The sequence below is a fragment of the Scyliorhinus canicula genome, chromosome 12 (genome assembly GCF_902713615.1).
Source record: "Scyliorhinus canicula chromosome 12, sScyCan1.1, whole genome shotgun sequence".
Classification (NCBI taxonomy): domain Eukaryota; kingdom Metazoa; phylum Chordata; class Chondrichthyes; order Carcharhiniformes; family Scyliorhinidae; genus Scyliorhinus; species Scyliorhinus canicula.
In genome coordinates, this window is record NC_052157.1 from 43,177,052 (window position 1) to 43,189,921 (window position 12,870).

Consider the following 12,870-nt stretch of genomic DNA (forward strand, 5'->3'; position numbering starts at 1 on the left):
GATACGTTGACTTGAGTAGGGTGATCATTGCTCGGCACAACATCGAGGGCCAAAGGGCCTGTTCTGTGCTGTACTGTTCTATGTTCTATATGAGGCGCCCAGGATCATAACCGGGTGAAGCGCTATTTTTGAAAAGTTGAGAAAAAGAGGGCTAAATGCAGGATGCCGCCGGGGGAAGCGCTGAGGTATATGCCGCATGCTAATTGGTTACAACCGGGACTATTAATTAATATACTATGCGGCCCTTTAAAATTGTGAATTTCTGAATGTGGCCCTTGCACGGAAAAGTTTGCCCACACCTGCACTAGAACTATGCTTAACCAAGCAGCATCAAATGGACTTGCCGAGAGGGCTGTCCAAACTTGTGGAAGCATTTTGGAAGCAAGTTACAATCATGCGGCTGCTGTGCAATTTTTATGAATAAATACCTTTGTGTCATTAATTACTTCTGTGAAAGTGCATCCTGAGCCAAGTCTGTTCAAAGTGGATCCAAGAAAAACACCCTTGTACAAACAGTTGTACCTGTGTGGATGCACTGAAGATCAAATATGCCAAATCAATTGTGGTGTTCAGAAAGGAGAGTGATGGAGAATGGTCTTGCTCATAAATGGTTAATGTGGAAGTTAGTACAACACAGTCCACATAGCGATGTAAAAGAACACAAGATCCACATCAGGGGTCACTGTGGTGTTGGACAGAACTGCATACAGAAGCAAGCACGGAGACAGCTCCTACCTTGGTACCTTTGTACCAATGTATATAGTCTCCATAGTTAATAAACACTTACTGTTGAACTACCTAATATTACAAATATCCTAATCAGAAATACCAAACTGCACGCTACACCATACAACATGGTGGCAGTGAATGGAACAACTTAAAACCTTGCAGAGACTGCCGAAGAAAGTTTAAAACCTCGAAAACTGAAGGAAAAATCAAAAGAACATGCTGACCTGAAGAAAGCTCAAAAAGTGAAGGCACAGAAGGAAATCACCAGAGAAAAACTCCAACAAATGTCTGGGAAGCTGAAGACAGGAATTAAACTTCTCACTGCAGCAGAAGGCTCAATCGAATCCCGGGGAATTCCAACGTCAATACCCAGAGAACAGGACAAAGAACAAAATCAATTAAAAATTATCGCGACTGAGTAGGCAGCTTACAAAAACCCAGCAAAGGCTGGGTTGCACTATTGTTGCACTAAATGTTGCACTAAACGTGAAAGATTCTCTGAAAACACTGCTTTATTTGGTGGGACGGAAACCAGCGTTAAATAGCTAGAGCATAAGACCAGAAGAAGTCTTACAACACCAGGTTAAAGTCCAACAGGTTTGTTTTGAATCACTAGCTTTCAGAGCACTGCTCCTGGAGTTGTAAGACGTCTCACTGTGCTCACCACAGTCCAATGCCGGCATCTCCACATTAAGACCGGAAGACATAGGAGCAGAATTAGGCCAATATGCCCATCGAATCTACTCCACCATTCAATCATAGCTGATATTTTTCTCATCCCCATTCTCTGCCTTCTCCCTATAACCCCTGATCCCCTTATTAATCAAGAACCTATCTACCTCTGTCTTAAAGACACTCAGTGGCTTGGCTCCACAGCCTTCTGCGGCAGAGTTCCACAAATTGATCACTCTCTGGCTGAATAAATTCCTCCTCATCTCTGTTTTAAAGGATCGTCCCTCGAGTCTGAGGTAGTGTCCGCTGCTTCTAGTTTTTCCTACAAGTGGAAACATCCTCTCCACGTCCACTCTATCCAAGCCACGCAGTATCCTATAAGTTTCAATAAGATCCCCCCTCATCCTTCTAAACGCCAACGAGTACAGACCCAGAGTCCTCAACCGTTCCTCATATGACAAGCTCTTCATTCCAGAGATCATTCTTGTGAACCTCCTCTGGGCTGGTTTAGCTCACTGGGCTAAATCGCTGGCTTTTAAAGCAGACCAAGCCCGCCAGCAGCACAATTCGATTCCCATACCAGCCTCCCCGGACAGGCGGCGGAATGTGGCGACTAGGGGCTTTTCACAGTAACTTCATTGAAGCCTACTCGTGACAATAAGCAATTTTCATTTCATTTCATTTTTCATTTCATTTCATTTCATCCAAGGCCAGCACATCCTTATGTATGGGGCCCAAAACTGCTCACAATACACCAAATGGAGTCTGGCCAGAAACTTATGTAGCTTCAGAAGTACATCCCTAGTCTATTATTCTAGCCCACTCGACATGAATGCTAACATTGCATTTGCCTTCCTAATTGCCGACTGGACCTGCACATTAACCTTAAGAGAATTGTGAACAAGGACTCCCAAGTCCCTTTGTGCTTCCGATTTCCTAAGCATCTCCCCATTTAGAAAATAATCTATGCCTCCATTTCTCCTTACAAAGTGCATAACCTCACACTTTTCCACATTGTAATCCATCTGCCATTTTGCCCATTCTCCTTGTCAAAGTCCTTCTGCACCCACCTGCTTCCTCACTACTACCTGTCCCTCCACAGATCTTTGATTCATCTGCAAACTTAGCAACAGTGCCTTCAGTTCCTTCTTCCAGATCTTTAATTAAGATTGTGAAAAGTTGTGGTCCCAGCACTGACCCCTGAAGCACACCACTAGTCCCCGGCTGCCATCCTGAAAAAGACCCCTTTATCTCCACTCGCAGCCTTCTGCCAGTCAGCCAATCCTCTATCCATGCCAGGATCTTAGTCTTAACACCATGGGCTCTTAACTTATTTAACAGTCTCCTTTGTGGCACCTTGGCAAAGGCCTTCTGGAAATCTAAATAAATTACATCCACTGGTTCTCCTTTGTCTAACTTCCTTGTTACTTCCTCAAAGAACTCTAACAGATTTGTTAGACATGACCTACCCTTGAATAAGCCGTGCTGACTCAGTCCTATTTTATCATGCACTTCCAAGTACTCCGCAATTTCATCTTTAATAATGGACTCTAAAATCTTACCAATGACCAAAGTCAGGCTAACCGGCTTATAATTTCCTGTCTTTTGCCTCCTTCCCGTCTTAAACAGCAGTGTTATGATATCTACTTTCCAGTCCTCTGGGGCCCTTTCTGCCTCCTGTGATTCCTCGAATTCCTCCACAATGTCCTCAACTATCTCTTTTAGAACCCTGGGGTGTAATCCATCCGGTCCAGGTGATTTATCTACCTCAGTACTTTCAGTTTCCCCAGATGCAGGAAGTTGGAAGGTAGTAAAACAGGGACAGAATCAAAAGGAAGTAAGAGGGAAAGTGTAAGGCAGAGAAACCATAGTCAAAAATCCAAAAGGGGGGGGGGGGGGGGGGGCGTACAAGGTACTGTGACTGAGGGGAGCTCAGTGAATAGGCCCAGTAATACTAAAAGGGATACAATGGGAAGTAAAAACATTATTGGTAAGCGACAAGGAAAATTAGGAGAAAAGAGGAAATATAACTTAGGAAAGGTTACTGATCGAGTTGTTAAGATTCAAAACAGAGGTAAAAAAGCCAACATAAGTGTACTTTACCTGAATGCTCGTAGTTTTCGGAATAAGGTAAATGAGTTCATAGAATTTACAGTGCAGCAGGAGGCCATTCGGCCCATCGAGTCTGCACCGGCTCTTGGAAAGAGCACCCTACCCAAGGTCAACACCTCCACCTTATCCCCATAACCCAGTAACCCCACCCAACACTAAGGGCAATTTTGGACACTATGGGCAATTTATCATGGCCAATCCACCTACAATGCACATCGTTGGACTGTGGGAGGAAACCAGAGCACCCGGAGGAAACCCACAGACACACAAGGAGGATTTGCAGACTCCGCACGGACAATGACCCAAGCCGGAATCGAACCTGGGACCCTGGAGCTGTGAAGCATTTGTGCTATCCACAATGCTACCGTGCTGTCCGTAAGGTTGATGGCGCAAATCATCGTGTATGACTTTGATTTAGTGGCTATTTCTGAAACATGGTTAAAGGATGGTCACGACTGGGAGTTAAATATCCAAGGGTATCAAACTATTCGGAAGGACAGAGTGGATGGTAAGGGAGGTGGTGTAGCTCTGTTATTTAAGGATGACATCCGGGCAATAGTAAGGGATGACATGGGTGCTATGGAGGATAAGGTTGAATCCATTTGCGTGGAAATCAGGAATAGTAAGGCAAAAAAGTCACTGATAGGAGTAGTCTATAGGCCACCAAATAGTAACATTATGGTGGGGCAGGCAATAAACAAAGAAATAACGGATGCATGTAGAAATGGTACAGCAGTTATCATGGGGGATTTTAATCTACATGTCGATTAGTTTAACCAGGTCGGTCAAGGCAGCCTTGAGGAGGAATTTATAGAATGTATCCGTGATAGTTTCCTAGAACAGTATGTAATGGAACCTACGAGGGAAAAAGCGATCCAAGATCTTGTCCTGTGTAATGAGACAGGATTGATTCATGATCTCATAGTTAGGGATCCTCTTGGAAGAGGCGATCACAATATGGTGGAATTTAAAATACAGATGGAGGGTGAGACGGTAAAATCAAATACTCGTGTTTTGTGCTTAAACAAAGGAGATTACAATGGGATGGAAGAAGAACTAGCTAAGGTAGACTGGGAGCAAAGACTTTATGGTGGAACAGTTGAGGAACAGTTAATAATGGGAGATGAGGAAATGCCTGAGGAACTGAACAGGTTTTTTGGGTCGGTCTTCACAGTGGAAGACACAAATAACATGCCAGTGACTGATAGAAATGAGGCTATGACAGGTGAGGACCTTGAGAGGATTGTTATCACTAAGGAGGTAGTGATGGGCAAGCTAATGGGGCTAAACAAGTCTCCTGGCCCTGATGGAATGCATCCCAGAGTGCTAAAAGAGATGGCTAGGGAAATTGCAAATGCACTAGTGATAATTTACCAAAATTCACTGGACTCTGGGGTGGTCCCGGCGGATTGGAAATTAGCAAACGTGACACCACTGTTTGAAAAAGGAGGTAGGCAGAGAGCGGGTAATTATAGGCCTGTGAACTTAACTTCGGTAGTAGGGAAGATGCTGGAATCTATCATCAAGGAAGAAATAGCGAGGCATCTGGATAGAAATTATCCCATTGGGCAGACGCAACAGGTCTGCCTTTCATAAAGGGCAGGTCGTGCCTAACTAATTTAGTGGAATTTTTTGAGGACATTACCAGTGCAGTAGATAACGGGGAGCCAATGGATGTGGTATATCTGGATTTCCAGAAAGCCTTTGACAGGGTGCCACACAAAAGTTTGCTGTATAAGATAAAGATGCATGGCATTAAGGTTAAAGTAATAGCATGGATAGAGGATTGGTTAATTAATAGAGAGCAAAGAGTGGGGATTAATAGATGTTTCTCTGGTTGGCAATCAGTAGCTAGTGGTGTCCCTCAGGGATCAGTGTTGGGCCCACAATTGTTCACAATGTACATAGATGATTTGGAGTTGGGGACCAAGTGCAATGTGTCCAAGTTTGCAGACGACACTAAGATGAATGGTAAAGCAAAAAGTGCAGAGGATACTGGAAGTCTGCAGAGGGATTTGGATAGGTTGAGTGAATGGGCTATGGTCTGGCAGATGGAATACAATGAGGACAAATGTGAGGTTATCCATTTTGGTAGGAATAACAGCAAAAGGGATTATTATTTAAATGATAAAATATTAAAACATGCTGCTGTGCAGAGAGACCTGGGTGTGCTCGTGCATGAGTCGCAAAAAGTTGGTTTCCAGGTGCAACAGGTGATTAAGAAGGCAAATGGAATTTTGTCCTTCATTGCTAGAGGGATGGAGTTTAAGACTAGGGAGGTTATGCTGCAATTGTATCAGGTGTTAGTGAGGCCACACCTGGAGTATTGTGTTCAGTTTTGGTCTCCTTACTTGAGAAAGGACATACTGGCACTGGAGGGAGTTCAGAGGAGATTCACTCGGTTAATCCCAGAGCTGAAGGGGTTGGATTACGAGGAGAGGTTGAGTAGACTGGGACTGTACTCATTAGAATTTAGAAGGATGAGGGGGGATCTTCTAGAAACATATAAAATTATGAAGGGAATAGATAGGATAGATGCGGGCAGGTTGTTTCCACTGTCGGGTGAAAGCAGAACTAGGGGGCATAGCCTCAAAATAAGGGTAAGTAGATTTAGGACTGAGTTTAGGAGGAACTTCTTCACCCAAAGGGTTATGAATCTATGGAATTCCTTGCCCAGTGAAGCAGTAGAGGCTCCTTCATTAAATGTTTTTAAGATAAAGATAGATAGTTTTTTGAAGAACAAAGGGATTAAGGGTTATGGTGTTCGGGCCGGAAAGTGGAGCTGAGTCCACAAAAGATCAGCCATGATCTTATTGAATGGCGGAGCAGGCTCAAGGGGCCAGATGGCTTACTTCTGCTTCAATTCTTATGTTCTTAGTGATGCCCACTGCACTCACCTCTGCCCACTAATTCTCTTGGAGCTCTGGCAACCCTTGGTGTCTTCCACCGTGAAGACTGATGTAAAGTAGCTATTCAGTTCCTCTGCCAAGGAATCAATGATCATCGGCAAGATTTGATGATTTTTAAAATCGTTTGACATTTAATTTTTTTTCAAAAGTAACAATATCATAGAAAGTACCAGATTTCATGGAAGTATCCAGCAGTCAGAAGAATTTGTTGGCTCCTTTATTAATGAGTGAATAGAATGACTAAAGGTTGAAATCTGAGCTAACCGGGCTAGAATAATTATAGGAATGGCAGGCGTCGCACTGTTGGACATGCTTCAAGCGAAGGAATATGTAATCCTTGAGAAAACAATCCCAATTGGCAGGCAATCTGAAATCAGTTTGCAGCATAGATCCATGTTAATGGACAAAATAAACCATGGGACAAAGTCTCACCGTCCAGTTAGTGAAACAGCACAGAAACAGGGCTTCAATGTAAACAGATAGGATTCTTCAGGAAGTTGTGCAAGGCCAAAACATCAAAATGCACTGAAGATCCCAAGAGGATTCGCAAGGTTGAGACAGCGCCTCAAGAGGACACACAGTCATGGGTAAGATCAAAGATCCTCATCCAATGGAATGTGGACCTCTCGGTTAATGGTCATCTCACAAACCATAAATTGGACATGAGAGCCAATGTTACGGTCCTACCTTAGGTTGGACATGGGAGCTGGTGTTATTGTCCTATCGGGCAAAGAACCGTGGCTGAGACACCTCGGGCTATGAACAACAGTCACACCACTTTATGGGCCAGCAGGAGTTTTACTTCCAGCCATAGGCATGATCCTGGATGCATTAAGCTATGGCGCCAAACAAATCTTTGAACTGATATTTGCCGTCCCTAAGTTTTTTTTTCTTCATCCTTGAATAACGATGCTTGCGAAGCCCTAAATCTCGTCAAAATAGCAGAAGATGTCAAGACAACCACTGTTGTAAATTATACAGAACTGCACGTTCCCAAGAGCTCCAACAAGAGCGATTCTCTTGACTGGGACTTAAGCTCTAAATTGCCTTCTTTCTTTCCAGAGCCGGTTTGTCCACTTTTGTTACAGGTGCCAATCACTCAGATGGTTATCATAAAAACTTGAGTAGATGACAGTCATGTGAGGAACCAGCAACAAGACATGCCTTGACCTCTGAAGCCAGTCAGAGAGAGATGAACCCGAAGACCACGGAGCAGATGCTGTAATTCTCAGCCAGTTTGACAATGCCACAAACTATGCTGAAACCGAGTAGCAGCCATCAATTGATGATGGCACAACATATAGCCAAAAGCAAGTGTGAGATTGCTCCAAGGTCACACCCACTGATCAGGAAGAGCCATTGTCCATCCCAGCCTGCGACACAACAAGCTGCATAAAGGAAGAAGAGAAAAAGACACTAAAGAGACAAGCTCACAGTTTATCCTACCCATAAAGAGAGGGATAAACCCACCACCATGTATCACTACAACTGTGGAATTGACAGAGAGTGATTCATTGCCAACGTATGGAAAAATACGATGAAAGACACCCAGATGCCAGAATATCCTCCGATTCAACAAAGTTTACCTGCAGCGACAGAGTCTGCCACTCCTCCGACAGTAGTGGAAACAAAACATGTAACGATTGTAAGTCCTCAAGACCGCCTGAACCTATGAACTCAGAGGCTTGAGGGGGGAAGATGGGAAATAGTAATGTTTTATTTACATGGGGTAATCTGGGATGATTTGTAAATATGTTGGATATAGACTGGGGGGAGGTGCGGTATATAAAGGGTTAGCGTAGAACTGAGCACAGTACTACCCAGTGATTTAAGAGAACACGTGTCCTACACCTAGGGGCCAGTGTAGTTTTGGACAGAACTGTGTGTAGAAGCAAGCTTGGACAAGGCTCCTAGCTTAGTCCTTTACTCTACCCACATATATTATTTCCAGTAGTTATTAAATACTTGCCATTGAGCTACCTGAGACTACACATACCTTAATAAGACCCACCAAACTATGCCTTATAACAGAGAAAAGGCATGGATTTGTGCTCAGAAGGATAGACCTACCATTGCTATCAGAATTACTTCTTCTGGTAGTCGCTTCCCAGATTTTGGCTAATATCGTTCTAAAACCATTAACTGACCAGCATACCTATGTCTTGAGCCAATTTTATATCACTCCGTTTAGGGAAACTGGCCTGTAATCAGCAATGTGCCAGGATAAGAATCTTGATATGTCTCTGATCATGTGCAGTCATCCTTTTTACTGTGCGCAAAATAACATGCTCAAATGTTTACGTAATTGAACATTTCAATTTGCTAAACACGCTATTTATCATATTCGCTTATATTTGTGCATGTTTCCCCTAACAATGTGAGTTTGAAGAACTCGAGAATAATTTTGATGTGGGGTTTATTGTGCTGCAGATAATATCAAGTTAGCCATCCATTATTTAACTGCCCAGTTTTACCTTCTATTGACTTCAGTGGAAACCAAAACCGATCACGGTGTCTAATGGGCAGGTAATGTAATATAGCCCAATTCATACCATTGCGTTAAAGTTAACATTACCCCCATGTGTTGAATAACCAGTTTAAACTGTCCTCGGGTAAGAAAATAAGAATTGAATTTTCTTGCAGTTAGAATAACCTAGTATCAGATTTTTTAAAGTTTGCTTCTGGTAAATGCATAATTCTCAGTAATTTTCCCATCTTTGGGTGGTGTGGAGCCCTCCCCTCTGGCAGTGTACATCAGAAATTCAGTCATATGCTACACTGTTCTTCAACTTCTAATTATAAAACGGTTGAAAATCATGCATGTGTAACCAGCGGGCATTGCTTCCCAGCCAGTAGTGCCAAGTCAGAAAATTATGTATTAATGGCTTGATTATTCGGCAAAATAAAAACATCTGAAAGCCCCAGGATAATTAATGATTTCTCCGCAGAAACCAGAAACTCCGCTGTATTTGATATTCCACGTTGAAATTTACAGGTTGCGTTAATGTCTTTTAAATGATTCATGTCATTTTTGAAGCCTACAGAGCCAAGTTAGGCATGCTGAACACCATGTCAAAGATCCGAGGGCAGGTGAAAACAACAGGTTATCCTCAGCCTGAAGGTCTGTTGGGGGAATGCATGCTCCGAAATGGAAAGGACCTTGGAGACGATTCCAATTTTGGTGGGTTAATTGATGACGTTGTGTGTAATGCAGCGTGGAGTTTTATGTTCATGTAATTATATAATCGAGCCACATCAATAACTTATAAATGCGACAAAGATTATATCAAGATACCGTGCATTTTTACTTTGGTGAGATTGTGAACAGAATGAATACAGTGAGTGTGTTCAACTTTGGTTTTCGGTGATAGAAGGAGTGGGCGTGATTCTCCCCAAAGATTTCTACGTTTATTTGTGGTGGGTTTTTCAGGGAGTTTCCAGCTGGTTCTGCTGGTGAGTTCCCCACTGCTATTCAATGATACTTTTTTGGACCCTGGGGAGTTTAAACCCACACTTAGACTTCTTTTTAGCACTGGGGAGCTGAGATCGGGCTGCCATTTTGAAAGGGTACCACGATCTCTAAGTGAACTTGTGGCCCCTCACCCATGCGTAATGTAGCCCCCCCACTCACATGGGGACTACCCTACATCCCACAAGTGAGGGCCACCCTCTTCAGGCCCCCCAAGCCCACTTCTAGCCAGGACGTCCACCCATCACCCCCCCCCCCCCCCCCCAATGTCTCTGAGGCCCCTACTTACCTGCCCTGCACGACCCCACTCTTCAAATCCACAGTGGTCGTCACTGTTGCTTCACAGTGCCAGGATCCGAAGTTGGATTTCCGGCTTGGGTCACTGTCTGTGCAGAGTTTGCACGTTCTCCTTGTGTCTGCGTAGGTTTCCTCCGGGTGCTCCAGATTCCTCCCACAAGTCCCGAAAGATATGCTGTTAGGTGGATTGACATTCTGAATTCTCCCTCTGTGAACCCGAACAGGCACCGGAATGTGGTGACGGGGTTTTACACAGTAACTTTATTGCAGTGTTAATGCAAGTCTACTTGTGACAACAAAGCAAAGATTATTATTATTATCCACACTCTTTTCATGGGCATGGCTCCCCTTGCCACTTGGAACCTGGACACCATAGCTTTGCCATCCTGGCACCTGGCAGTGTACCTGCCAGCTTGGCAGTGCCAAGGTGCCCACGCTCCAGACCTAGGGCCAGGGAGCCACCCTGCACTGATCCTGATCACCCAGAAGCCTCCAGTGACCCAAGAGACCTACCAGGTGCCAGTCTGCCTGGTCCACGTTTGTATGGGCCAGTGCTGAACAGCGCCTGGCTCTGACGTCGCTTGGGAGGCCAGAGAATCAAGGGAGGCCGGTGAATGCTGGCTACGTTCGCCGAAGTCAGTTTAAATCCGGCTTCGGTGCATGCCGTTTGGTCACGCCACTTGTGGGCGGGATTCTGACTCCAACACCTTGTGGGACTTGGGTGAATCCCGCGAGACATGATGACTGCCGGGAAGCCCCCAAGAGAGCTCTCCCGGTATTCACCGGCCGCACGTGCTCAAGGGAGAGTGCAACTCGGCGGGTGGATCGTGCCCAGTATGTTTGAAAATCATTCTCGTGGTCGTCATTTGTCCAGTTGTGATTCAGTAGATGTGGTTCTTAGCTTGTACAATAAAGATGCAATTCTGACCATTTTTAAAAAGCTGAGTAATACACATTGCAACATTCTTTGATTGGGCTGATGTGGAATCTCAATATTGCCATGTGAACAAAGAACATTAGACTTTGTTTTAGAAACAAAGTTATTTATTACTAACACTACACTAACAAATAACTAACATGTCTGAGATGGATACAGTTGGAAATAATTGTCCAACACTAACTCACTAAGATACTACAGAGCTACTCTAATATGCAAGTGCAATCAACTCCTTACAAACGCCTTCTGATGGAACACATGGTGCATCCGGGTCATTTGCCTGACACTCTCACCACCTGCTGGTCGGATGCTAGAACTGCAACAGTAAAACATATAATTTATAATACACATGCAGATGATGGTGAACTACTCATATTATATACAGACGATAGTCTACCTATCATCACACACATATATAACAAAAACATTGAATTTGAAACCTCTTCTAAACATTCCTTTCTGTTGGATTTTCTTTTACCTTAAATTTCATGGTTTTCTGTCTGATTTTCTTAGGCCCTGCACTGATCGATGTTGGTGAAGCTTTGAAACAAATGGGAGAAGTAAAGGATTCCCTTGACATTGATGTAAAACAGAACTTTATTGATCCCCTGCAAATTTTACAAGAAAAAGACTTAAAAGAGATTGGGGTGAGTTTGTGAATTTCTCTTATTTCAATGTTTTAAATGGTATTTGGTGTAATGACCAAATCCATCAGTAATGGTAATATCACATCATAATGTCAGACTTTATTCTTAATCCATTAAGTGCTGCTATCTACAACATGTTTGAAGTGCTTCCACTTAACCCATAAATTATTATTTAAACTGTGCATTTGTTTAACAAGTTATAGTATCTGATGAATTTAGTAATCATAATCCCCAAGAATGGGTGGGTTGGAGTCAAGTGAGCGGTAAAATTGTTAAAATTCTCAAACCCCACTGCCTCCAGCCCACCCACACCTGGGTTTCGTCAGAGGCAGGACAGGTAGTAGACAGCCACGTACACTCTCCCAAAAGGTGGGAGGCTCCCATTTAATCTGTGTCACAGGTGTAACCCTGGTCAGTCAGGTTTCCTGGACCTTCCAAGAAACATTGAGCGGTTTACAGCACTGGTCTGTGGGCTGAGATACAGGAGTGCTTCCTCCTATCCCCTCCTAAGTTTACCTTCTTTCCCGCTGTCTGAATCTCACAATCTCCCACCTGCCCCACCCCCCCAAAACGCAAAGTCTACTACCTCCTGGGATCGGGTACTGCTACCGCCCCCCTCCGTTAACAGAGCATCAAGTTCCTTATTGTGCCTGCAGAGGTCTCCCTGCTCAACTGAGAGTCAAATCTGACTTCCAGATGGGTGTCCTGTCAGAAAAAAGGCATTGCTGTGGAATGCAATTTCCGGAGTGCATGGGGGAAATTCTGGATTTCCTCATCGAAGCTCCACTCCTTCGCTTACAAAACTAGCTCCCGTCAGTCTCAGGGTTCCTCAAAGATCTCAGAGAGTTTGCTGCACTTAAGTTTAATTAAAATAAACCGAGACTAACAAAAACATGACACAACTGCTAAAGCAGCAGGACGATGAACTGAGAGGATCTACTTTCTCGCCTTGCCTTTTCTGGATTTCTTCATTAAAACATAAAAACTCAGAATGGCGGATGGAACATTTAAAACCGGACTGTAAGCAGACCGTCAACAAAATAAAATCTGCACTTATTCCCCAATTTGTTTGTAATAAAAAGAAAACCAAGTGTTACC

At 43.8% G+C, this 12,870-nt stretch overlaps 1 protein-coding gene across 5 annotated transcripts in view; it reads left to right on the top strand.

The window, feature by feature from the left end:
- Positions 1–12,870, top strand: part of sh3gl3a (SH3-domain GRB2-like 3a) — a 183,296-nt gene that overhangs the window by 148,129 nt on the left and 22,297 nt on the right. For all 5 annotated transcript variants that reach the window (XM_038813566.1, XM_038813565.1, XM_038813562.1 and 2 more), the window contains 2 exons: positions 9,460–9,603; positions 11,639–11,772. In XM_038813566.1, the coding sequence (XP_038669494.1) occupies positions 9,460–9,603; positions 11,639–11,772 (278 nt within the window). The remainder of the gene's footprint in view (positions 1–9,459; positions 9,604–11,638; positions 11,773–12,870) is intronic.